The 26,414-nt window shown below is 51.7% G+C and overlaps 1 protein-coding gene across 48 annotated transcripts; it reads right to left on the bottom strand.

Moving 5' to 3' along the window:
* Positions 1-488: 488 nt before the first annotated feature.
* On the bottom strand, positions 489-26,181 carry PAX6 (paired box 6). Of its 48 annotated transcripts, none has more exons than XM_086892432.1 (14): positions 25,935-26,181; positions 19,317-19,459; positions 15,793-15,869; positions 15,387-15,441; positions 12,475-12,605; positions 11,535-11,576; positions 11,226-11,441; positions 10,475-10,640; positions 6,060-6,218; positions 5,173-5,255; positions 4,760-4,910; positions 4,518-4,633; positions 2,353-2,503; positions 489-1,491 (listed from the first exon to the last, which is right to left on the bottom strand). In XM_086892432.1, the coding sequence occupies exons 4-14, from the start codon at positions 15,394-15,396 to the stop codon at positions 1,406-1,408; spliced, it is 1,311 nt and encodes a 436-aa protein (XP_086748558.1). In that variant the 5' UTR covers positions 15,397-15,441; positions 15,793-15,869; positions 19,317-19,459; positions 25,935-26,181; the 3' UTR covers positions 489-1,405. The 48 variants fall into 48 exon arrangements, with proteins under 48 accessions (XP_086748558.1, XP_086748569.1, XP_086748555.1 ...); XM_086892443.1 differs by lacking the exon at positions 11,535-11,576 and adding an exon at positions 22,058-22,173 and having other exon boundaries at positions 25,935-26,091; XM_086892429.1 differs by lacking the exon at positions 25,935-26,181 and adding an exon at positions 19,564-19,784.
* Between the last annotated feature and the right edge of the window lie 233 nt (positions 26,182-26,414).

Raw genomic sequence — 26,414 nt, 5'->3', positions numbered from 1 at the left:
TCGGGGATGGATCTCTGGGTGTTTGTGTGTCCCTACGTACTTTAGGTACGATGGGAACAGACAGACACTGGGCCTCCACCTCAGCCTGGCACGGGGAAAACTCCCCTCTGGAAATTCAGCTGGGTTCTGGGATTTGTTTAGAGCATCCCCAGAAACCCCAGCTAAATAAACAACCTCCTCCTGCTCTCCGCTGCAATTAGATACGTGAACCTATCTTCTTTCTGTTAGCCCAAATTACAGGCTGGTTGGAAGGGCTGAAAGTCTATAAAAATGTTCCTTGAGAAACCCTCCTCACTGGAAACTGAAAATAAAATCAAAATAAAACTTAATGAGATTAACCTAGCACAGTAACAAAATTTGCAACACCACACTATAAGGTTAAAAAGAAAATAGTATAATAAAGGAAATACAAAGGCTTTGGTATGGTTTTTACAATCAACAATGGTTAATCTTGATATGTAGTTGTGAACAACTTCAAAACACTTAAGTTTAAAACTCTTGCAAGCACTTTTAATTGATTAGGAATGAATTCTAGATGCACAAAGATGATTGGACTGTGAACAGTAGTACAACTATATCTAAGAACAATTAACTCTTGCCGACCAAAAAAGAAACGTATGATGCATGAAAATGTGTATAAAACATCTATAGAATATTCTTGTCAAATATAAATGAAATTAACTTTATTATAGAAATCATTCTGGGAGATTTCTAGGGAAGACAAATACTTACATTTCGACATAAAACAAATTGGATTATATCGAAGACACAATCTACCTTTTATCTATCAAACTCTTTTCTTCATCGAAGCTCTCTCTTAACCCCTGTTTGCACATAGCTTCAGCCGTTAACAACCTTTGGAAATACCAACAGATATTTTTCTTACATAAATCTAGTGCGTATTGTTCCAGGTTTAATTATATGCAATGGAATGATACAAACTTGGAACATCGATCCATAATCTATGAACAGATTGGTAGAAGTATTCGATATATCTTGATAAAACTCTTAAATTCGTGGCAAAGCTTGTTGATCATGGCTTCTTTTTTTTTTTTTTCTCCTCCTTTTCTTTTTTTTTTTTTTTTAAACAACTTCATGACCAACACAGATCAAACATCCATCCAGTCTACATTGTTCTTTTTTTTTTTTTTCATTATAACATACAAATGCCCATTTACAAATAATACACCAAAATGAATAAAAGTTTGGATACCAAAATGAAGATTTGTTCCAACTGATATAATGCCTTCAGTGTACAAAGGTCCATGTGAAAGTCTTTTCCATGTGTTACAGCATAGGGCACAGTTGCAGTACAGAAGTACTCTGAGAGCCATTCTTCCTTTATAAAATACTGCTGAACATCCAACTGTTGTCCATATAGTCATTTACGGAATTAACACATGTTTTACTGTAATCTTGGCCAGTATTGAGACATATCAGGTTCACTGCCAGGAACTTGAACTGGAACTGACACTCCAGGGGAAATGAGACCTGAAAATTGAGAGGGGAAAAATGGATATTTTAGGTTTTTCTATACATAGCACAGTTTTTGCTTTATAGTTTCACAGATTTGAGCTTGTATTCCAGTAAACATCAAATGTCACCATCTATCAGCCCGTGGAACTGGGGGTTGGGGGTGTATATATTTTTAAAACTATGCATATCTCACTGATAGTTGTTATAAATAATCTTTCATGCTTTGAGATAAATGCCAGAGCCTCGGCTCATTAGTATCAGTTGAGAATTCAGCCCAAAATGCACTGAACAGTTCTATTCTTTTGAAAAGTGCCTGGTTTGCTCCTGTTTATGCTGACACTTGCCCTTTTTCACCCTGATTTGCCTTTTTTATGCATGGGCTAATATTTCTACAGGTTCCCTGCCTCTTTGGTAACTTCAAATCTTTAACAATAAATAACGTCTGACACAGACACGGTAAAAATGTGCCCAGTTCTGCAAAGAGTTTCACATGCACTTAACCTCACCATTGTGGATATCTCTGCTGAAACTTAATGCTGAAATAAATTCTGATTTCAAATTTAATTATGCAGGGAAGATTTTGAGGGATGGGGGGCTCACTAAAGAGCTTGCCTCTGTCCTGCTATTTCAACACCACCCCTGTTAATCAGCTTTCTTTCCATCTAGCCCTCCAAGGAGCAGCTTAAATATCAGAATTTTTGCTCTAGTTTGCAAGGTTATACATTTTCATCTTCTATCTGGTATGGCAGCAACTAATCCCAGGGGAGAGACCTCCCCCAGTGACGGGGAGAGAACTTCTGACGGGGAATGCGCGTGAAAAGCCTGATGGCTGGAGCAAGGAGGGCAGGAAGGCTGGGGGAGCACGGGGTCACTCACCTGTGGAAGTGGTGCCAGAGGTGCCCATGGGCTGGCTGTTCATGTGTGTCTGCATGTGAGGAGGGGTGTATGTATCATAGCTCCGTCCATTCACCGATGGACTGGTGGGCAGCATGCAAGAGTAGGAGGAGGTCTGGCTGGGTACCGGGGGCTGTGGGAGCAAAGGACAAAGTGTTAAGTGGCACTGCAGCTAAAGACAGCGTCACACTCTTGGGCATGGACGTGCCAGCCCTCAGAGGAAGCGTGCAGCAGCAAAAAATGAGCTTCATGTTTCAAATTCAGGGACCCCAGCTGTAAAGATCTATTTAGGAGCCTGACCAAGCAGGCCCTTCATGGAGGCTTTCGGTCTGAAAACCAACATGGGTGGTTACTGGAGCTTTTTCAGACATGCTTGGCCAGCAGATCCCCACATCCAGGTGTGATGGAGGTGCTACATCCCTAAGCCTGAGTGCTGGCCTCGTTTATACCCATGTGAAGGGAAGATGTCTCCGACCATTTGCAGCCAGAGACAGAGACAGCATCTTACCTCGCACTTGGTGCTGCAACTAAAATTATTCCGCTGAGGCACAGAGTGGTCCTGTGTGTGCCAGCGTGGGGCACATACACACAGACCTTGTGAGGGGTTGGGGGGACCCAAGGCTCTGAAGGGGAGTCCCCAAACCCATGTAAACATACACATATATACATATATACACGTGCATTGGTCCCCATCAGAGCCGCAGCCACCCCAAACCTGCGCCAGCAACATCCCAGAGCAGACATCTCCATCTACCTCGACTCCTAAAACCCAATTTGCCAGGGGGGACAGCAGCTGGGGGCAGGGGCTGAGGGATGGCACAGAGCCAGGGAGGGACCAAGCAGGGGCTTCTCCTGCTCCGGGCTGCTGGGTGAGTGGGGAGCAGCGCAGCCGTGACCCGGGGAGGCAGCGAGGGAAGCAGGATGAGTAATTCCCGCTCCGAGCGCACGAGACCGGACACGTCTGCACATATTTCCTGTCTGCACAGCCCTGACACAGACCTTCTCCAGCAGCAGTGACAGCCTCACCTGCTGAGCACACAGTCTGGGCTCTGGGGAACACGCAGCACTCTGTGCACCCACGGGGAGAAGCCAATGGCTCGGCCACCCGCTCTGGACACTCTGCCCTGCCACGGTGACCACGCTTTCCAGAGCAGCTCCCACGTGCTGTGTCCCTGCCCAGGTGCCCAGTGGTGAATCAGGGGCCTCCTGCTTTCCCAAGGGTCCCCTCCTGTATCAGCCTTTTGATCTTTTGTCATCGGCTCCCAGCCCGCTGCCGGAACGGCGCCGCCGGCCTCCGACGTCACGAAACAGCGACCTAGCCAACACTGCTTCTTTCCATAGAGTTACTTGCAAGACTCTAACTTTATTTGGTTAATTTTGGTTCAGCAATTAGTAACATGGTAATTGCTGCAGCGAAGGAGTCAGGCTCTCTAATCTGCTCGCCTGTCTCTAGCAGTGGTCAATGCTGAGCGCCTCAGACAAAGCTGTAAAACTCCCGTAATTGGCCAGCACCTTCCTAGGCCAACCCCACCATTAAAAAAGGAGGAATTTTGCATCTGAAAGGTCTATAGAAACAGACCCCAAAGGAATAGATTTCTTCCTAACCCAGCTGGTGATCAGCTAATGCTTTCAGGCATGAGGATTGACAGCTCTTGCAATTCTGGCTTAGCTGGCATAACCACTGATGCTAATCACATCCTTCCCTCTCTCAGGTGTTCCTAATGTGCCGCTGCCACGTTACCTACACCCAGAAGGTCGGAACCCTCCAGCAGCTTATTCAGGCAGCAATTTCCACAATATGGCATCAGAGAGTTCCAGAGGTTAACCACTCTTTTTTTTCTTTTTTTTTTCCCAAACGGCATTTTTTATCCCAGATTTGTTGCCTTGAAAATTTGAGGACTTCTCTCTTTCAAAAATCTGAGAAAAGTGCTTGTTGAGCACCACATCTTTCAGTGCCCCTTCCCTTCTGATTCCCCCAAGCAGGGCATCTTTTCAGATGCCAAGGAAGCCTTTGGTTTCCCTGCAGGGTGGTTTGGGCCTGTAATCCCTCATGGCAGGGAGGAAGGGCCCCCACCCACAGTCACACACAGCCCAGGGGCCGCAGAATCCCGAGGGAATGTCGTGCCCTGGCGTGGCACTGGACTTACTTGCATAGGCAGGTTGTTGGCCATGGTGAAGCTGGGCATGGGCGGCAGCGCGCTGTACGTGTTCGTGAGCGCCGTGTCCGTCCTGCCCAACATGGAACCTGATGTGAAAGAGGAAACTATAATAGAATAGACAGATAGATGGAGACATTAGTTTAACCACAATTACAACTGGCAACACAGCCTCAGAGTCTCATTTTGCCCGGAGGGTGGATGGATGGACGTGAGCGGGTTGGTGGCATTACCGGGGGTGGTTGGTTGTGGGATCGGCTGGTAAACGCTTGTGCTGAAACTACTGCTGATGGGAATGTGGCTGGGAGTGTTGCTGGCTTGTCTTCGCTGGTTCCTCAGCTTCTCTTCCCTTCTCCATTTGGCCCTTCTGTTGGAAAACCACACCTGGAAATACAGCATTTGAGAGACGTGAGTGACCTTACAAGGACTAGAGGCACGCGGCCTCCCCCACGTAGCTCAAGGCCATGGCTTGCAGTGGAGCAAAGCAGCGGGTGAAAGCAAAGCCAGCTGCTGCTGTTTTCCTGAAAGAGGGATATGGGCAAATACCTGATCATAAATATGGGTTGCCCCGTGCTTTGAGAAGCCAGGAGTAACAAAATCAGAATAGTGATAGTGTAAATAATGCTAGTTATAATTAAATCAGTACCTGTATCCTTGCTTCAGGCAGGTCTATTTTAGCAGCTAGTCTCTCTCTTGCAAACACATCGGGATAGTGGGTCCTCTCAAATTCTGCAGGAGGAAATATTCTTGCATTAGTTGCAGAGCTGATGTGGCTGACTGTAAAATCAGAGTTGTTTCTGCACTGCCTGTGCTCTAAATGCTCTTAAGAAGCATCACTGCAAAGGCAAAGCTGGGCTTTCTGCCTGTGTGTTAGGAAGGAGGACGCCTTCCTTGCCTGCTGGGGAGCATTGCTATGGGGATGGGCAGGCTTGGGTGCAGTGCTGCATCTTTCAAGAAGCAGTGAGGGTTTCTGCCTCCACTGGGGGGGTCCCCAAGGCAGCTCTGACCCTGTCACCAAGAAGCGAAATGGCACGTCGCTAAATAACAGCGCAAAACGAGGACAAAGCTCCGCAGCGGGTCAGAGGCGAGGAGCGCCCAGGCTGGCCGGGGAAAAGGGCACCTGCTCCCAGCCCCGGGCAGTGGAGCACTGGGGATGGGGAGTGAGTGTGGGGGCAGGCATGGAGGACTCTGCCAGCCCCCTGCCTGCCCTCTCCTCCCCAGCAATGCAGCTCAGAGAACGGGAGGAGAGTTATCCCCCCGACAGAAGCCCGGGGTGCAGCACCGGTGTGTCGCTGTGATCTGTGCCCCGAATACTTTGCCTTTGAAAACCACTTTAACAGCTTTTCAGGGCACACCACGGCCACCAATGAATATTAGGAGCTCCATGAATACAAGAGCATGGAGGGAGCCACAGAGTTTAAATATATACATATATATAAGCGCAGGAATGCCGTGCTTACATTCAGCTGGTAACGTAATCGGGGCACATTTTGCTTTCCTCTCCTGCTTCAGCCACAGGAAAATGCCACTCACCTTTCTCAAGGGCTTCGATTTGCTCTTGGGTAAAGGATGTCCTATTTCTCTGCAGCTTCCTTTTCAGCTGGAGTCTCATTTGGGCCTCGTCTGAATCTTCTCCATTAGAGCTGATGGAGTTGGTGTTTTCCCCTCCGCCCTCCTGTTGCGGACAGCCATCTGTGGAAGCGAGAGTCGGAAAGTGAGGTGCGGGTACCCTTGTTTGAAGATCCCTATCAGAGAAATAACACAACTGGAAACCAGTTCAGCCATGTTTGCTGACACCCTCCCTTAAAAACGTCTCGGGTATCAAAGCAACACGGCGCTGATGACACGGGTAACACAGGAACATTTCGGTTTCCAGCCTTACGTAAACATCGGAGATGAGGAATTATGATCACCTGGTCTTAATTTCATTTTGTTTTCCCTCAGGAATAAAACCTGCATAAAAATACTTTCCCCTGAAAGCGATTCTTTCCATGAATCCCTGTTGGAGTGCCATGGCAGTCTCCTCTGTCTGCTGCATTTATTTACCTATTGCTATATTTAAAATAGTGATGTTCAGTATTTCAGATTATCTATAATCAGTAATTCCTATCTAATCAATTAGATGTTGATAGGTTTGCAGAAAATGCTATTAAGAAACCAAACCAAGCTTGTAATCTTTTAAAAAAAATATTTATCCAGTTTTTATTTGAATTCTGCACAGTCAATTTCATTTTAAAGGTTGTGAATTTAGAAGTGCCTGCATTGTTCTGCAGTTTTATTCAACTATTGTATGAGTGTGCATTGCCTTGACACCTATTACTGAGCACAGCTGTAATTATATCATCACCAAGAACAGGCTATAATTGCTGAAAATGGAATTTTATATTTAGATAAAAGGACTGTCCATTCTTTGTAATGTGTTGCACCAGAGAAAAGTAAGATTTCTTTTAAAATTTTAACATGTAATTTTAAAAGAAATAGTAGCGAGTTCACTAACTAGCTAAATACGCTGTTCTGCAGCTGAGCGTTTGGCATATCATTTAAGTGGTACATTTTTAATTAGGGCATTTCCACCACTTTTAATGTAATTTCTGTCATTAAACAGGGGAAAGTTTCATTGTGCTGGGGGCTCGGGCAGAGGCGGCTGCGGCCCGGGGCCGGCTGGGTTTGGGGGGCTCCGCGGGCACCCCCGGCCGCCGGGGCCAGGGGATGGAGGCAGAGAAGTCCTTGTCCTAAATGAGCTCTCCCTCTCCTTTCAAAGCATATTTTTCGAGGCGTTTTGATGTCGCATAAAGAGGGAGCCGGGCCGAGGGACGCATGGGCTACTTATGCTAATTCCCTTGAAAAGTTACGCCAAAAATAAATAGCGACACTCCCGCGACATCCTTTAAATATTGTGGGAAATCAACTTTAAAGTAATATCATTTATAATCGGCGAACAATGGCCCCGGTCTTCAAAGCTCGGGGGGAATTGTGACAGGATCTGGTGGGACCCTTTCAACCACTTTGAAATGTTTTAAAACCCGAACTTTCTCCTCCATTTAAACACAGGGATTGAGCGGCCGTGGTCACCATATGGGCGGCCGCAGCCCCATTGAGGCGGCCGGCGGCGGGTGAATAGCGGGGGGGCGGGGGGAGCCGCTTTTCAGGGCACACAAAGCCCCGGGCCCGGGGACGGCAGTGGCGGCGGGGCAGCGCCCTGCCAAGCGCGGGTGGCAGCGCCGGGGGCCGCGCCCGCCCGCGGAGGGGCCGCGCTCACCTCCGCCACATCCCTCATCCATCACTGTCCGCCCGAGCCGCGCCCGCCGCCGGGGGGGAACCCGCGGGAGCCGCCCGGGGATGCCCCGCTCCGGAAAGGCTCCCCCGAACCTGCCGGGAACCGCTCCCGAACCGAGCCTTCATCCTACACACACACTCCGCGCTCCAAACTTTTGAGGTCGTGCTTCTTTGCCAGCGCGTCTCCCCAAAATCTTTCAGCTAACTAAAAGTTTCGCCTAAACTCCTTAATGCTCGTTTCCAACCCCAGCCCCGTCAATTAAGATATCTTCTTTTTAAGCACACACCCCGTTTTGTCTTTTTCTTTCTTTTTTTTTTTCATCTTGTTTTTGATTTTGTTTTGTTGTTTTTTTTTTAAAAAAAAAGCCTCTAAAAGAAGCGATCTCAATAGAGCTGTTCCACCTTCCAGACCTAATCCGTAAGAAAGTAAGTGAATGTCCGTCCCTATTATCCTATAGCCAGACCATCTGACGCTGGTATAGGATTTGTTTCCTGGAAAAAAAAAAAAAAAAAAAAAAAAAAAAAAAAAAAGACGCTGGGAAATAAAATCTTAGTGTCTTAATCAGTGAGGCGGAAAACAAGCAAAAAAAGATAGCAAACCAATTGCAGCACCTCTCAGCTATAGAGCCGGGATCAAAACATTGTAGCATCTGTTGAAAGAGAAAGTGTCTAAATCCTATAGAAGGCTTTAGTCTTATAAGAGAGGGAGGGGAGAAAAAAAAGATAAGAAACAGTGTCTCGGTGATCCCTAAAACCACTAAATCACTGGAGAATTTCTCCCGGATAGAGATGTCTCTTTTTGTTCTGTCAGCCCTCATGTATCCATTATTTTATTCACTGCTGCATGGCGTTTATCAGATTGAGACCATATTTGTACCCCTCTGAGACCTAACCTCGCCTTATGCTTTTTGAGTAATGGACTCTTAAAATCCAGTAACATACCCCTGCAAGGGAAAAACATTAGAGGGAGCATGAATATTCCAGAGGAAATCCATTTTATTAATTTTAATTTTGCCATGCGGATGTTTTAAGTGCCTGCCTGCCTCCCCCTCTCTTCTCTCCTCTGCTGCCCACGCACAGCCGCGCCCCCGGCCCGAGCCGGCCCTGCCCGCTCCTCTCCGCTTCATTTCGGCTGCCATTTAGGACAGGGCTCCCGAGGTCCTCCCACGCCAAGGGAAGGGGTCAGTATTGCCCCCCAAAGATCCAGCGGGTCCCCCCATCCCCATCCCCGGCACAGACACGGGCGGCTCTGCCCCAGGTGCGCCCGCACCGCACCCGCGCAAGGGCCGGGCCTCACGGCACCCCTCGGTAATTGCTATCATTTGGGAGCCCCGAATGTCACCGTTTGACGCCTTTCTTAAGGGGGAAAAAAAAAAAAAAAAAAAAGAATAAAAAGCCCAAAAGCACGGCCCGGCGGGAGCGGAGGGTGCCCGGGCTGGGAGCCGCACGGGCGGTGGGTGCGCTGCCCTTGCCCTGCTCCGCGCTTCTCTCCCTCTGCGGGGAGGCCAGAGAGGGGCCCGAGAGAGCCCGGGACCCTCCGAGAGAGCCCCCAGGACCCTCCGAGAGCCCCCAGGACCCTGAGAGAGCCCCGCAGGTAGGGGCGAGGTGAGGGCGGCTGGCGGCAGGAGCCGCCCCGGTTCCTGGGGTGGACATCGGGCAAAACAAAATGCAAAAAGAAAACCCCCCACAACCAAACAACAAAAACCACCAAAGTGGGGGTGGGGGGAAAGCGAGGGCTCCGCTCTATCTTTCTAGTGTCCTTCATAGACTGTTTTCTTCTCTTAAAACTGACATGTCTAATTGGCAAGCGGTGCCATATCGTGTCCAGAGGTCTCCTGTGGAACATTTCTACAGCTGTCTCCTTCAACTAGACGCTTATTCATGTCGCCTTAATGAGAAACAAAACGATCTCTAATGAGCAATTACATAGCGACAGAATTGTTCCCATAACAAATTCTTGCGTGTGACAGAAACATCCTTTGTACCAGATATTCCGCACACTGTTACCGATTTTTTTTTTCCTTGCGGGGTGAAAACAAAAAGCAGGTTGTTGTATATAGACACCTCTTCTAAAGGAATGACCAGAGCCAGGGAGAGCCGAGCCTCAACAGAGGGCTCTCAACAGAGCCCGCATTCAAAAAGAAGCCATTAACCATCTTAAGTATGTAACGTAACATCCCATTATCCTTCATATTATCCCCTTGTCATTCCTACAACAAATACCTATTAATCTTCAGGATAAACAGTTTCCTATATTTACAAAGTTGTTTCGGGTCCATTGAGGGGGAATTATAATCAGCCCTACGGAGATAGTTTCCGAACGGCCCGGCTTTGGGGAGAGACCCCAGCGCCGCCAGGGGAGGCGGCCGGGGCAGGGAGCGGGAGCCCCAATTACCGGGCGATGGGCGAGCTTTAGGCTCAGCCCCGGATCCCTCCCGGATCCCTCCCGGCTGCCGGCACCGCGCCTTTGGCAGCGGATGTTCCTGGGCTCTCCGGGCCGGGGCTGGGGCTGGATGCCCACCGTGCCCCCGGCCCCTCACCCGGCTGCCCGCAGCCGCCCGACACCCTCGGCGGGGAGAGAACGAGAGGGACCCGCGTCGGGGCCACCCCCGCCGGACGAGGCCGAACCGAGGCGCCCCTGGCTGGGGAGCGGCCGCCGGGTTGTCCCTTACCTTGTGCGGGCTGCCCGGGTACCGAGGTGCCGGGATACCAGCCGGGTCGGGTGCCCCACGTCCCCGTCTGCCCGTTCAGCATCCTTAGCTTGTCGTACATCCCGTCGGCACCCATCTGTTGCTTTTCGCTAGCCAGGTTGCGTAGGACTCTGTTTATCGACGACACCTGGAAGGCAAAGGACAGGAAAGGCAATGGTAGTGCGGTAGCGCGCTCCCCTCCAGCCACCCGCGCATCCCCCGCGTCCCCCCGCGCAGCGGGCGGCTCGACCTGGGCGCAAGTCAAGGCTTCCCTGCCTCGCACCGCCGAGTCCCAGCCGCCCCGACTCGCTGCTGGTGGTGGTGGTGGTGCAAACAAACAAACAAACCACGGGGGAAGGAGGGGAAAAAAAAAAAAAAAGAAAAAAAAGAAAAAAAAAAAAAAGCCAAGGGAAAAAAAAAAAAAAAAAAAAAAAAAGCCCCAAACCCAACCCTGCAAAACCAGAGTGATGGCTTCGACTGATGCTCGCAGTCCTGAGGCGCCAGGCGCAGGGGTGACCCGCATATTGGTTTTTTTTTTTATTTTATTTTTTTTTTTTCCCTCCTTAAAGGCATTTGTCAGATTCTGTATGAAAAAATGCGTCTGACCCTGCCACATGCAAATGATGTGAACCTGCTATCCTCTCTTCTGATACCAAAACAAAGGAAGCAGAGGCTCGCTACGGCTACCCAGCATTGTACACGGCACACAGGAAGGTTTTTTTCATGAACTTACACTGGGTATATTATCGTTGGTACAGACCCCCTCTGATAGTAATCTGTCTCGAATCTCCCACGCAAAGATGGAGGGGCACTCTCGTTTATACTGCGCTATTTTGCTTACAACTTCTGGAGTCGCTACTCTCGGTTTACTACCTCCGATTGCCCTGGGTCTGATGGAGCCAGTTTCGTAATACCTGCCCAAAATTTTACTCACACATCCATTCGACACCTGGATAGGGAAGCGGACAGAAAATCACATTATTAATAATTTCAAGACAAAAATAAAATTGTTTAAGTATGCATTAAACAATGACAAGCTTACGTTTTGATTGTCCAGCACTTGGACTTTTGCATCTGCATGGGTCTATAACACAAAAATATACCTTAAATGGTATGAGAACTTACTTAGAGAGTCTTTTTTTTTTTTTTTTTCTTAAAAAAAAAAATTACATTCGTGGCCCTACCCTCTATAAAAGTGATACTTTAAAAACATTCGGAAGAAAAAAAAAATTATCTGGTCAAAACGTAATTCTCTTAGTATCAATGTTAAAATACGTCTTAAATGAGAACAATAGGTAAACCAGACTAGTCTCCATCCTCCTCACTGCTCTTAACCAAAGGACTTGCGGGGGGAAGGGGTGACTGAAGGGTTTTCAAGACCTACATTTACAAAATACCCCTGAACTGCGCCAGATTGCGTGAATGTCCACAAGGACAAATTCCGGGCTAAAACAGCGTGGCTTTGAGGGGGGGTTCTTTTTTCTCTCTCTCTTTTTTTTTTTTTTTTTTTTTCGCTTTTTTTTTTTTAGAATTGTTTTGCTTTTTGGAAGAAAAAAAAAAAGGTAAAAATTAAAAAAAAAAAAAAAGCAGTAAGCCACGCCAAACGCATACAGATATCACAAAATCATAAGTAAATACGGGGGGTAAGGAGGAGGGAAGGAGAGGAAACTGAAATTATGCCGAGCCGTATAATTCAGTTTATTACAGCAAACTAACTGTAACGACAGCGCAGGTTATCACCGGATGGAAATAAGGGGGGAACGAAAAGTAAAAAATTGAATCTTTTAAAAGGCATATATATATATATATATACGCATCGAAAGGTCTATTTGCAGCAACAACCGAGCAGATGGATGGTTTTATTAGGCTGGAAGGCGGGTGGTGGGTGGGTGTGGGGGGTCGCATTAGCGCCCGGCGGTGACAGCGGCGCTGGAGCGGAGCGGACGGAGCGGTGGGAGGACGGGGGGCGCCGCCGCCCTCACCTGCAGGATCCGGGAGATGTCGCAGGGCCGGGCGCCGCTGTGAGCGAGTTCCACGATCTTCTGCCGCGTGGAGTCGGGCAGCGGCCTCCCGTTGACGAACACCCCGCCGAGCTGGTTCACGCCGCTGTGACCTGCGGGAAGCACAGCGCCCACCATAGCACCCTCCGCTCCCTCCCGAGCCCCGCCGCCACCGGGCGCACCGCTCCCCTCCGCTCATCTCCGCTCATCTCCGCTCCTCTCTGATCCCCTCCGCTCCTCTCTGAGCCCCTCTTCGCTCATCTCAGCCCCTCTTCGCTCATCTCAGCTCCTCTTCGCTCATCTCAGCCCCTCTTCGCTCATCTCAGCCCCTCTTCGCTCATCTCAGCCCCTCTCCGACCGCTCCCGACCCGGCTCCGGCCCCTCCGCCCTCCTCGCCCTCTGCTCCCCTGGAGCCATCGCTGCTCCCAAAACGCGTCCACGGAGCACTCCCCGTCTGCGAAACCCGCCGTAGCCACGAACACCAAAACCCAACCCCATAAAAAAGAGCCCAGAATATTCCTGGCTGGATCGCCTTGGGTTGCTCCTTTGCTTTGCCTTTCCTTTTTTTTTTTTTTTTTTTTTTTTTTCTCCTCCTCCCCGCCGAAAAAAATCAAAAAATCAAAAAAAATCAAAATTAAAACCCCAAAGCCCAAGCGAGCCTGCCTGCATCCGCACAGCCGCAGCTCGCTTCGCCAAAAGCAAAGCGAGAGGCTGCCTCGCCAGTGCCCAACCTGAAGCTCCAGGCTTTGGAGGGTCTCCCTGGAGAAGCTCTGCTCTACGCGCTCTCCGCTCTCCTCTCTTTGGAGCCTCCTGATAAATTGACTCCAAGAGCCCAGGCTTCTTAGCAATAAATAAGCTCCAAATATAGAAGAGGGGGAAAATATGATGAGCCTCTCTGACATTTGTCTTTAAAATAAAACTAGCTGCACGTCAAGTTTGAGCTTAATTTCTGGAAATAGGCGGAAGTCGCCCCGGATCATGCATGGAAGGCTAATTGAAAAGATCAGTTGGAGCACTTGTGGCAGGCGTGTCACTTTATGACAGTACTCTGCTTTTGAAAATTGCATCGTCACGACAAATAGTAGCATGATAAAACGACCCTTTCTGTCCGCATTTGGATATCACTCAGACTAGATTGAACTCTACTCGCTCTCCCTCGGAGGGAGGCTGCGGTTTGCGGTAGCCGGGGGCTCTGCGCGGACACACCGAGGGGGCGCGCTCCCCTCGCAATGGATTCGAAGTGACATCGGGGCTGGGGAATTTGCCGCCCCGGCCCAGCAGCGCGGCCGGAGCTGCGACCTGCGCTTCCCACCGCGGGGAGAGGAGCCTGGATTCCCTTCCCTCGCCGCCTGAGCCCCGGCGGGCTCGGGGCCGGGGCCGGGGGCGCAGTCCCGCGGCTGCTCTCCCCCCCCTTCCCCCGCTCCTCATCCCCGGGAATGCGTGCGGGGGGACCGACATAAAAAAATGGCAGCGGGGAAAGCAAAATCAAAGTTTCACTTAAAAGGTTAAGCCTTAATCATTATATAATTTCCCTGGAGAGCGGTGTAGATCTCGCCCAGTGGCAATGATTATGCGCCTTGTATTCTATTGCTAGTCATCTAATAGGAAAACATATGGTGTCAATTTGGATGCTCTGCACCATATACACCCAGGAGTTATTAACACAAAGCCTGAAGAGCCCGCCGCGACCTTTAAACAAAATAAAGGCTTCACCCGAATGATATCTTTTCTGCGTTTTGCAGTGGCGATCCCAAACGGGCGAGTGAAGGCATCCCCCATTACCATAAACCCTCGGCACGCCACGGCCAAGGGCAGCCGCCACCGTCCTTGCGAGGCGCAGGTAAAACCCTCCCCGAGCTGCCGAGGCTTACATTTTGCTCGGGATAAATGAAAATACATCGCACCGACACGCACGCAGCGGCCCCGGAAGATTAAAGAAGGACAAAACCCTCACAGAGTAACATCAAAACAAACCAAATAAAAAAATAAATCAGCGGGGGAAAAAAAAATAAATAAATAAAGAAACCGCTTCGCGCAATGGATATCTGAGAAATCCCTAAAACCTCTGCTTTTCCGGATGCTCCACACACGGGGGGTGACAACTTGTTAGGGGGTTTAAGGGTGGGATGCTAAAGGGCTCCCAGAGGCGCGCATCCCCTGTCAGGTTCCAGAGGAGCACTGCGGTGACCTCTCCGCGCAAGGGCCGCGCAACTCGCCCTGCGCTCCCCGCCGCCCTTACCCGCGCAGAATGGGAGGGCCCGCGGTGTGTGATCCGCGTCCCGAGGAGATGGGGCCTGCTCCGGACTGCCTGGGACCTCAGCCCCGGTCTCTCCCCACCTCTTCGCAGCCCCTTTCTCCGGGACGCAAAGAGAGGCCGCTTCTCTCCGGCCACCACACCCGGCTCGGTCTCCGTGCGCTCCCGCCCTGCGCCAGCGCTTCCCCCTCTGAGAAGCGCCCAGGCCTGTCCACCAGGTCTTAAACAACAGCAACAACACCACAAAAAACACCCCACCCCCCCAAAAAAAAACCCCACAAAAAATAACCCACGGAGACATCAGAATCGCGAAGCAAACAAACGCAGAAGGTGGCGGGGAACTGCACCTAACACGTAGTGGCTTTTTCCTGCCCAACTCCCACGCAGAGAAGGCAGGGACTCAGTCAGCTCCTGGGCCACGAAGCGGGCCTGGAGCAGTGGCCCGAGAGCCGTGACAGCGCTCTCGGCCCCTTCGTTCCCCGCCGCTCTCGGAGGTACCCGAGCCCCGACGGGGCGGGCGGGCGCGCAGAGCCCCGCTCCCGGCGGAGCCGCCTCCCTCCCCGGCCCGCTGCGAGCCCCTCCGCCCGCTCCGCCGCCCCGCCTGCCCTCCGCGGCCGCGAAGGGGCGCGGAGTCACTTACTGTTCTGCATGGTGGGCTGATAGAGCGGTATCCCACGGGGGTCGCCTATAGCAGTCTAGCAGTGACAAAATAGGCGTTAATCAGGGGAGGCAGTGCACACAGTTAAGCTGCAGAGAGGCTAAGATCTCACCGGCTAACTTTGTCATCCTTAGGCATCTTCCCCCCGATTAGTTTAAGGATTCGGGGGCTTTTTAATACCTCAAGGCAAAAATGTTCATGTGTATCCCTAACTCGCACGGGGGGCGGAGGGGGGGAAATTAAGAAAAGCAGCCCGCCAAGTGGTTTCTCGTTTTAATTGCATGCAGGTGGCGTATTGCCTCGTCGTTAGTGCTCTTCGCTGAGGTGCTGTATTAAGTGGAGCGACAACAATCACAAAGAGAGTCCGAAGTCATGTTTTTAAACTTGCCTGAAAGCGGGGTGGACTGTCCTCTCATACAATTTAGGGACTCGCACATCTGCGTGTCACTAGTTAAAGTCTTCCCTCTAGGACAAAGCAGAAGAAGTACATTAAGAAGTGTGCAGGGAGGCCGGGAAGGTGTGCCCGGGGGGAGCGGAGCGGGGCGGGCGCTGCTCGGGAGCTGCACCGGCGGCAGGGGGGGGATGGAGGGGGGAACCCTCCGCCGGCTGCCCTGAGTGCTGGGAGCGGGGCTCCATTTTTTACCTCCGGGTATTTCCTCCGGTTATTTATTTTTTATTTATTTATTTTTTTTCTCCTCCTCTCTCTCCCCTTTTCCGCGCGGCGCTAGCAACTTTTTCTCCCTCAAACTCCCCGTCTTGTGATTAACTTCTTTTTTGGTCTTTAGATCTTCCCCTTTTTCACTGTACTGTGACACACGCTGTCTACCTCGCCTCACTGCTTTAAAAAGTAAGAACAGGAGGGGGTGAGAACTGTTAAACAAAGCCTACAGAAAGCGAACAATGGCCTCCATTCTGCTCCTCTACCCAAACCCCGAGTGCAGAAACCCAGGCTCCTTAACCGGCCGCGCAGCTTCCCAACTCAACGGACCAACAACCCTCCAACTTACAAAGAGCAGAGAAACAAGCCCCTTCTCCCTTCATTAGTGCCTGCCTTGACCCAGCGCCTGGACAGTCCCCAGCGCCTTCCCCCCCACCCCCCCTCCGCTCTCTGGCTCCCTCCCTCCCTCCTTCCTTCCACTACTCCCTCTCTCCTCCTCTCGCCACCTTCCTTCCTTCCCTCCCTCCCTCCTTCCCTCTCCCCGCCGCCCCCCGGCCCCACTTATTTATTTATTTATGCGCCCCCGTGTATTTATTTGAAATCGTCGCGGGTGAAAATGGAAAAGTAATTTCTCGTTATAAATATCTGGCGGTAATTGTGTTACTGGTGCGAGTTGTTAGGGGTTGTAAAAAGATACAACAGCTCAGTGGGGTGCTCAATTGGGGAGGGACAATTACAATAAAGAGCCCATTCAAGGGGGTTGCTAAAAAAAAAAAAAAAAAAAAAAAAAAGGAGGTAAAATAATGAAATAGTCTCAGCCTTCATTTTCTCTCCCCTTTTTTTTTTTTTTTTCGCCTAAAATACTCATTCTCTTTCTTTTGCGCCTATAATGAATATTAATTTTACTCTTCCTGCATATGATGGAGAAATCAAAGAGGCACGTTTCCCCATTCAGGACTAGCCACGGTATAATTTATTAAGTAGCTTTTAGTAATCTTAAATCCATAAAAATAAACATCAAACAAGTACTTTCTCGCAGCGTGAAGACTTTAACTGGTAAATATTTACTGCTCTTTGGAGAGCTACCTGATTAGCAGCAGAGCAAGCTACACTGTACTTCAATGGAGACGTGGTGATATCTCCTTCAGCTGAACTGAACGTGAAGTCATCCCTTTAATACACCGAACACGTCTGCATAGACACACACCGAACGGGAAACCCACCGCTCCGGACACAATTTCCTCCCATATTTCATGCACAAATCATAAACGCGGGGCCTACGGGCTGAAAGAAGCCATCCCAAAAGGCACCAGCAAACTTCCAGCTCTCAGCTCTGCCCGCACGGACCTCAGAAATGACACTGAGTGGGTTTAAAAGAAAAGAAAAAGGGGGGTGGCGTGGGGGGAGAAAAAAAAAAAAATAAAAAAATGGGGGGGTGAAAAATAAAAAGCCGCGAAACAAAACAAACCCAAACACAGCCGAAAGAGGTTTACAATAGAGGGCGAGGGTAACCGAGGTCTTCAGCAAGGTAAGAGGAGGCGTGGGGCAAGGAGCTGCGTGTCTGTAACTCGCCACCCTCGGCAGCCCCGGCCAGGCCAGCAGCACGAAGGAGAAATCGCCCTCTCCTCCTGCCGAGCCCCGCAGCACCCCCGGGACTCCCTCCGAGAGCTGCCATGCGATTTGCCGTGCCCTAATAGGCCGGGCCTAATCTGCAACTCGCTTTTTAATCTCGAAATCTTCGTATAATCTCAGGGCAGAGAGTATTTCTCCCCCCCTCTCTCGGTGAAATCGTAATTAGAGATATTAAGGGTAAAGTTTTGCCTTCCCGGGGCAAACCCGAGAAAGATAAAAACGAATCGGTTTTGCGATGAGTTGTTGGTGAAGGTCAGCAGCTATAAACATTTATTGTCAAGGGCCACTTTTATTATTTTATGCCCCTAAAATGGAGAAGATGCAGTCACTTTTCTTCTCTAGTACGGTGTTGTCGTTTTCCAAAACAGCCTCTGCCGGGTACATTGAATCATTCGAAAAAGTTTGTTTTTAAACTTTCCAGAAATTATTCCTGCTCTGCGCTCCCATGTAACCCCTCCGTGCAAAGCTTTACAAGGTTAAATTCAAACACGGATTTTTTTTTTTTGTAATTGCACTTGCGAGGGAAAAAAAGAATCAAGTTTATTGTTGCGCTTCGCTGGAGCAAATTTTTTTTTTTTTCCTTGCATGGCGAAGAGTTTACAACTTCTTAAAAATTAAAAAAAAATAAAAATAAAAATAAAAAAGCTTTGCTGTAGTGCAGAGGCGCATCAAAGAGGCTCTTGTAGAAATAAGAGACGTTAAGGGATTTAAAATAATAATAAAAAAAAATAATAATATATAGAGAAAAAGCATATCGATTTAAAAAAGGAGTGAAAAAAACATTCCCCAAAGCGGAGCACGGCGATCCCCGGTGCCGAGCAGGGACGGGGCGGTGCGGGGCTCCCGGCCGGGCCCCGCCGTGCTCGGTGCGGGCAGCTCCGCGCCCCCGGCGCTTCTCCCGCGCCGGAGCTGGGAAAGTTGCCGGCACTAGGGACAAGTTGGGAAGATCCCCGGGTGGCTGATTAAAGCTGACAGCCCTTCAGCTCCGCTCAGCTCCCCGCCTGTACCGCGCCTGGGAGCTGACTTGGCCTAGGATATGGGTTATTTTTATTTAATTTTTTTTTTTTTTTTTCTCCCCCCACGCCGCTCTCCCGGCCGCTCGCCCTCTGTTTTTCTCTACCATCAGGACTGAGCCTTCCTTAAGCCAGACGGCAGAACACAAAGCAGAAGTCGGGGACGGGGCCGCCCCGGGGGCAACGAGGCGCCGCTTCCCTCCCTGCCTCCCTCCCACTCGGCGAGGCGTGGGGCCGGAGCCCAGCTCGGCTCCCGGAGCCCCTGCGAGCCGGGCAGCGGCGGCACCGGCACCGCAGACACCGGCGCTTGTGCTCTCCCTGACCAGCAAACGCTGCGTGGGAATTACTGCTGCTGCTCTTGGCATTGCTTTCCGAGTCAGATGCTTTAGCTTTTCCAGAGGACACGGGCTTATGTGAAAGGCAGAAAGTTTGTGAGCTCCTGGGCTGGAAAGTTCCCTGGGAAGCTCTCCGGAATGCAAATGGGAATACGAGAGAGAGAGAGAGAGAGCGAGAGAGAGAGAGGGAGAGAGGAGCGGTGAGAGAGAAAGCCCTGCCTAAATATTAAAATGCGACGAGGGAGAAGTTGGGAGAATAAATGAACAGACTCACCTTTATGAGGCATCCTGTCTTGTTGTCAAAGCTCCTGTCAATAGTTTAAGAGCGCACTGATTTGAAATGATGGTGCTTTAAAAAGAGTTGCCAGCAAAATAGTTTTTCTCCACTGAAGCTGCTGGTTGTGTGATCTTGAATTCCTGGGAAGGAGACAGAGATTGACAATAAAATGGGCTGTCAGTGACTGGAGAGCGAGAGATAAAAGAGTGTGTGAGTGAAGTGGGGAGAGAGAGGCAGAGCACACCTATGCTGATTGGTGATGGTTCAAGTGTATTAATGTGTGTGTGCCTTGGTCTCTGCCTCGCCTCCACTTCTCTTCACTGGCCCATTAGTGAAGCCTGACCTCTGTCATCATCTTCCAGCAAAACACTTCCTCCCTGCGCCCGGACCCGAGCGGGAAATGCGGCGGAGCCGGGGCCGGCGGTTCAAACCCACTAATCACTCGGCACCGTGCAAACGCCGCCCGCTGCCAGCCGAATATCGCCGTATGCAAAGCGCCGGCAGCGCCTCCCCGCCGCCCATTGGCCGCCTCCGCCCGCCCCGGCCCAATTGGCCCAGGCGTTTGAATATGAATGCGCAGGGCCCGGAGCCGCCGCCGCCGCCCGCAGCCCGCGCCGGCCCCGCTCCGGCCCCGGCCCCGCTTCGCTCCGGCCCCGCTCCGGCCCCGCTTCGCTCCGGCCCCGCTCCGGCCCCGCTTCGCGCCGGCCCCGCTCCAGCCCCGCGCCGGCCCCGCTCCGCTCCGCCAGCCCCGCTCCAGCCCCGCTCCGCTCCGGCCCCGCTCCGCTCCAGCCCCGCGCCGGCCCCGCTCCGCTCCGGCCCCGCGCCGGCCCCGCTCCGGCCCCGCTGGCCCCGGGGACAGCCGCGTCCTCAGGTCGGGCTGGGGGAGGGGGCCGCGGTGGTGATGGCGGAGAGGGATGGATAGATGGATGGATAGATGGGGGAGATGGGGGGGGAGGTGAGATCAATTTGCATTTAAACAGTTCGCTCCGGTCCGACAATGGAGATAAGGGGAAAATAACATTCAAATGGTAAAGACATAAATATTTGGGAGACAGGGGCTTTGTCAGCGGTGAATCGGCCGGAGCTCCCCGAGGCCGCAGCCCCCCCGTCCCCGCTCCCGGCGCTGGGAGCGGGAGGCTCTGCCCGGCCGGGAAAGAGCAGAGCAAATACACCATTTACTTTGTGTATTGAGGGCTCTTGTGAAAGGCCCTGAAGAGTCCTTTACCAAACACTCACCAACTTCTCCCACGTGCCATTTGTTGACTAAGGGCTGCCGGGCTGATTTTTTTTTTTTTTTTTTTTAAAAAAAAAAAAAGATCCCACGGAGGAGTTGGAGAAGGGCAGAGCCGGGCGCTGGGCAGTGCTGCCGCTTTGTGCCCGTCCCAAGAGACTCCCCCCTCCTTCCCTCTCCTTTTGCGAGGGACCCCCTTCACTGGCTGCCAGAAACTCAAGGGGGAAAGTAAGTAAATGACTTTGCTGCTCTGACCACACACCACAAGTACATTTGTTGAATGCCGGACTATTAAGACACACCTCAGTAAACTCTAAAGCAACCCCTCAGCGCATGCATTTAAGGTTACACTGGGAGCACCAGTCCGAGCTCAGGGTGTCCCAATCGGTTATGGCGAGTGGTCCGGGGGGAGGGGGAAGGGGAGGGGGTCTGCACCGGGAAAAACAATAAAAAAAAAAAAAAAAAAAAAAAAGGCTTGGGGAAAAGAAAGGGAAGAAGGAGAAGAGACAGGAAAAAGAAATTCCAAGAGCCACCGCGGAAAGTGGAGAGTATGAACGCGCAAAGCATAAAATGAAGTCGTAGCCGCATACACTTGACTTCTCTTGACATGTGAAAAGTGCTAAAAGTCAAAGCTCATCAATAAAGTATCTTGAAATTGAATAAGAGCCCTGACAACCATTGCATTCTTAAATAAAGTACAATGAGGAGACAAACGACTCTGCCAAGGAGTTTGCATGTGAGTGAAAGGGCGCCTCAATGGGAGCGGGATAATGGGCTGCTCGGCCGTCATGCACTGTCATCCCCTGTCCCGCCGAGAAGCTGCCACCGCTCCCTAATAGCACAAAATGGGCTCTTAAGAGACTGCAGCCTGTCCCTCCGCCGCTCCCTTCCCTACCCTTCCCCCGACGCCGGGCTGCAGCGGTGACCACCCCGCTCCGGGCCCGCTGGGGAGGCCCGGGAGGCAGAGGCTGGGGTGGGCAGCCTCCCCCCGGCCCTTTCTCCAAGCCGGGAACGGCCCAAGCAAAGCCCTTTCCTTGGCAGGATGCGGAGAAGGGAGAGCGGCCCGGGATGCAGCCGAGCCCACCTGCAGCAGCGAGGGGCTCCGCCGCCTTGGGCAGGCCTAGGTCAGCCTGCCCGGCTTGTTTTGCTGCCACTTTTGTCCCGAGTCACGCGTTTTTTATAGGAATGGAGCCGAATATCGCGATGGACGCACGGGAGCGTTTGGGTGTGATGGGATCCCCCCCTGAAGGTAAGGGCAGCCCGGCCTTGGGGCTGCGGGACACCCCAAGGGGGGCTCTGCCAACACCAGGGGCTCGGGCTCGGACCTCCCTCACCCTGCTGCCCCCTGCTCCCCTCGCTCAGCTCCTCTCCTTCCCCCAAAACTTTCCAAAGTACCACCTGCCGCCGAGTTAACCTGCCCGCGGCCACACATCCTTCCCGGGGCGCCGAGAAAAAATTTCACAGCGGCGAAAGAGAAGAGAAACCATGTCCAAAACCAAGTCCGAACCTGTGTGCCGTGTCCCTGCCCTCCGGGCCGGGTGAGTCCCGGCGAGCCGTCCCTCGGAGGAGCCGCTCCTCCCTTAGATGCCGCTGGCCGAGGCCGGGAGTCCCGCCGCACGCATCCTGCGGGCGACAGAAAGAGCCTGCGATTTGTAAACTCGCACCAATCTCCGAGGATCCAAAGGGATTTTAAAAGCTGGGATCTAGTCCTTTTTTCTGGAGTGAAGTCAGTCGTGTCCGAGGATTTGGATTTTTTTTTATCCTGTTTTGCTGTTGTTGTAGTAGTGTTTTTTTCCCTGTTGCACTCCCTCTCTAGCAAATGAGTGATTTCTTTTTTTTTTTTTGCTCTTGTCCACAGGGCGTTAAAGGGGGAAAAGAGAAAAACCACTTTGTCCGAAATTGCAGGCAAATATCATTTTTACAAGCTCTCAATTAGCCATCCCTTGGATTAGCACCTTCTTACGCCTCCTCGCCAGAATAAAGCAGCCGTAATCTTGTTGCTATTTTCCCCTCGGGCGCCGCGAGCTTTGTGTTCCCTCCCCTCAAAAAAAAAAAAAAAAAACAAAAAAAAAACCAAAAAAAAACCTTTTAACGCCCCCACCCAGCCAAAAAAAAAATTTAAATAAATAAAAAAAAAATAATTAAAAAAAAAAATCCCTCCCTGTGCGGGGAGGGGAGGGCAGGGGTGAGCCGGTGACGTCACGGCGGGGTGCGGGGGGGGCCGGAGCGGGAGCCTCCAGCCAAAGTTGGGATGAAGAAAGAGCAGCGGGCCGGGCCGGGCCGAGCCGGGCCGGGGGTCGGGGCTGTCCCATCGTGGAGCCCCGTGGGTCCTGCGAGGCTCCGCGCCGCCATTTTACCTCCGCCCGCCGCGGAGAGACCGTGCGGGACCGGCCCCGCTCCGGCCCCGCTCCCCCGGCAGCGCCCGGGCCCGGCGGCCGCGCCCGCCCGCGGAAACCTCCCGAGGAAACCTCCCGAGGAAACCTCCCGAGGAAACGCTCCGCTTCTGCTTTCTTCCTTTTTCCACCTAGCAGATTGCCACCCGCCGCTCTCCCCACACCCTGCCCGGCCGGCCTGGTTTTCCTTTTCCTTTCTTTTTTTTTTTTTTAAAAAAAAAATAATTCTTCCCTTTATTTATTTTATTCTTTTTCTAGTTTGCTTGGGTTTTTTTGTTTTTGTTTTTTTTTTTTAAAGTGAATTTTCCACTTTTAAAATGATTCTGCTCGCCTGTATAACCGGGGGAGAGGAGCAGCAGTGCTGCTCGGCGTTCCCCTCGCCCCAAAGCCCTGCCCTCCTGCAGGCTCACACCGCCCCCCTTTTCCCTTTGCCGGGCCCAGAGCTGCGCCGTGGGACCCCGCGGCCGTGGGACCCCCGGGCCCTGCCTCTCGGCATGGATTTAGGCACTCTTTGAAGATTTCTGCTTTAAAATCCGCGCAGGATTAATGTAACTAGCATTTTTCTGCATCTGGCTCGTTTTTTTTTTTTTTTCTTTTTTCCTCCACTTTTTTTTCCCCCCCCTCTTAACTATTCCAAACAAAAAGAAAAAAAATGGGCGTAATATAAAAATGGTTTAAAAAACCAAAGGTAAGTAACTATTATACGTGGCAAGACGCGCCTTTTGGTTTGTTTTTCCTAATTAAAAATAATTTTCACTTTTTAAATATGATCTCTTGCCTGGGTATTGATTTGTATTAAACAGCAGCCTTTGCTTCCCTTTCGTATTTTATTAGGTGTCGACAGCAGAAAATGCTGAGTTAGAAACTCCAGTATCGTCTCGTTGTATTAATATCTGGGCTGCAAACTACCTTTTTTAATACCCAGAAAAATGCTTAAAGTCCTCTTGTCCAGTTCGGTCTAAAACTGAAGAGATACACAAATCCTGACGTCTTAGACTACAATGCTTTTGCCTTCAGGACACTTAATGCCTATTTGTATATGTAGAGACAGTGTTTGAAACCTATAATGCGCAGGACACTGAGTTAAGTGGAGCTTTTCTAGTTTATAAACAATCTGCAAAAAGTTTGGAATCGATTTAACCTCTTTTATGTTGGCCTTTTGCATGAGGCGCAGCTCCTCGTGGCAGGTTAAAAAAAAGGCTTTCTGGACCTTGCCGAAGTCGCTCTGGAACTGGGAGAAGAACATGCATCTTTCCGTACGGGAAAGCCTTTGATTTATAAATATGGGAAAAAAGTGTCGAGCAACCAGACCCGCTCGAAAAGCCTTCAGAAAAGAACGGGGGGGGTGAAAGCTTAGCGCATCCTGACGGGCTTTTTAAATGCTATTGATTGGGACAAGCTGTTCAAAACCCCAGTAACAGTTAATCTGCCTGTTAATCAAGCCACTAAGGAGCTCAATGCGAGTTTTATTAGCAACTGGAGAACCCAGGCAGCAGAAAGGATCAAAAGCCTACACCCTTGATATTTGTAAAACCAGCCTTTCCCAAAAATATATTTTCAATTACACAGTAATTCCGAGCTTATCAGGGCTCGTTCTCAGCCCCACGCAGATGGTTCGGCAGGCGCTGCCAAAGCCAAGGAAGCAGCATCGCGCTGGCCCCGCCGAGGTGCGGGGGTGAAAAATAACGCCTTAAAGGAGGGGTCCCGATCTCGCCTCTCTCCCATCTCGGACCCTCCTGGCCTCCCGAATTAGCAGCAAAAACCTCCACTTGGCAAACCACCACAGAGAAACTCGTATGCACGTCAACTCTGTTATTAGGGTCGAGGGTTCTTTTCATTTTAGCCGGCGAATTTGATTTATCGCGGCAAGTTTGCAGGGCGTATTTCCCTCTCTGCCCATCCTTTTGGTAGAACCTCTCGTTTAATTGGTAAAAAAAAAAATTTAAAAGTTTAAATAGCGAGATTCGTAATTTGAAGAGCCTAGAAGTTGGTTTTCAATCAATTTAATGACGAGAAATATTATCGTATCGGCTAAAATCAACATTTGATCTTGTCATTTTTTTAAAATGCAATCCGATTCCTTTATATGTCAGCGAGATATGCATATAAAAGACTATCTGGTCAGAGGTAATTATGTCACAGCTTTTTCTCGGCATGACAGCTGGATAAACACCATCTCCAATAAACATCTCTAATTAGGGAGGAGGATCTGAGATAGATGGTGTTTGATTTATTACTGAAGGAGAATGTCCATTTACCGGTATATTATAGCGGAGCATCACAGGGAGCGTTCCTGCTAACGCACCGTAAGGAGTATTTGGAGATGCTCGAAGACAGGTAAGCGCTGTTTTAGGTTTTACGCTGTTATTTTGTTTAGCGTTATTTCGGGGGAAGAACGGCCTTCCTCGGGTACCTCTCTTTGCCACCGCAGCCCTGATTTAGCAGAGGCACGCAGGGCCGGGAAGGCGAGCCTGAGTTCGGGCATTGAGAGGTGCTCGCCTCTGGGCTACCGGACCTTTCCAACCCCAGCAGGGCAACCGAGCCTCCTCGGCGAGCGGCCGGCGTTTCACGGCAGGGACGCGGCCCCCGACGGCAGCTCGGACCCCGCAGCCCCATCCCGGCTCTGCGCGGCCCTGCGGGGGCGGCCCGGAGCCTCCAGGGCCCGCTCCCGTCCCGTCCATTGGGCCCGGGGTCACCCGCGGCTGCCCCCGCCACCTGAGCCGGGTCACGGCGAGGCAGCGGGGCCCGGGTCACGGGGCGGGGGGAAGGGGAGGGGGGAAGTTTGGGAAGCGCCTCCGCCGCCCCCTCCGCCCCGGGGCGCCCCCTCCGACGGGCGGGCAGCGGCCGGAGCCGCTCCCTCCCAGCCCCACCTGTTGTGCGGGGCTCCGGCCCGCTGCCCTCGCCTTCCCCCCGCGGGGCGGGGGTGCCGGGCTGGGGGTGCCCGACCCCTCCCGTCGGGCCGGCGGCGCAGGGGGCGTGCGGAGACCTTACCTGTCAGCGGCAGCGGCGGCTCCGGGCGCGGCGGTCCCGCGGCCGGGAGGAGGCACCTGAAGGCTCCGGTGGCCAATTTGCACGCCTGAAGCCGCCGCCCGGTTGAAATGTCACTGCCAGCAAAAGAGGGGTGCTGCCTTTGCACTAACTTTCCCTTAATATCCACGCCAGCGCCTCCCCCATTGGCTGGGCCGCCCCGGTGACGTCACGGCGGACAGTAGTTAGCTAATGAGACATTTTAGGCGACACGAGCGCCAAGGGCGCGAGCCCGGACCCCGCCCGGCCCCGCCTCAGCCCGGGCTCGGCCCCGGGACGGGACTCCCTTGAACCGGGCCACCCTCGGGCTCGCTGCCCCCTCCCGCTGCTTCCCTCCCTCCCTGCCTGCCCGACGGCTCGCCCCGGCCCAGCCCTGCCGGCAGCCGGGCCTATCCCAGGCCGAGCTTTAGGCTGAGGTTTAGGCTTTCTCCCCCTCCGAAACGC

Source organism: Cyanistes caeruleus, chromosome 6 (genome assembly GCF_971803275.1).
Source record: "Cyanistes caeruleus chromosome 6, bCyaCae1.hap1.1, whole genome shotgun sequence".
Classification (NCBI taxonomy): Eukaryota; Metazoa; Chordata; class Aves; order Passeriformes; family Paridae; genus Cyanistes; species Cyanistes caeruleus.
The sequence above is the reverse complement of the archived record's forward strand: the minus strand, read 5'-3'. Positions and strand labels throughout refer to the sequence as shown.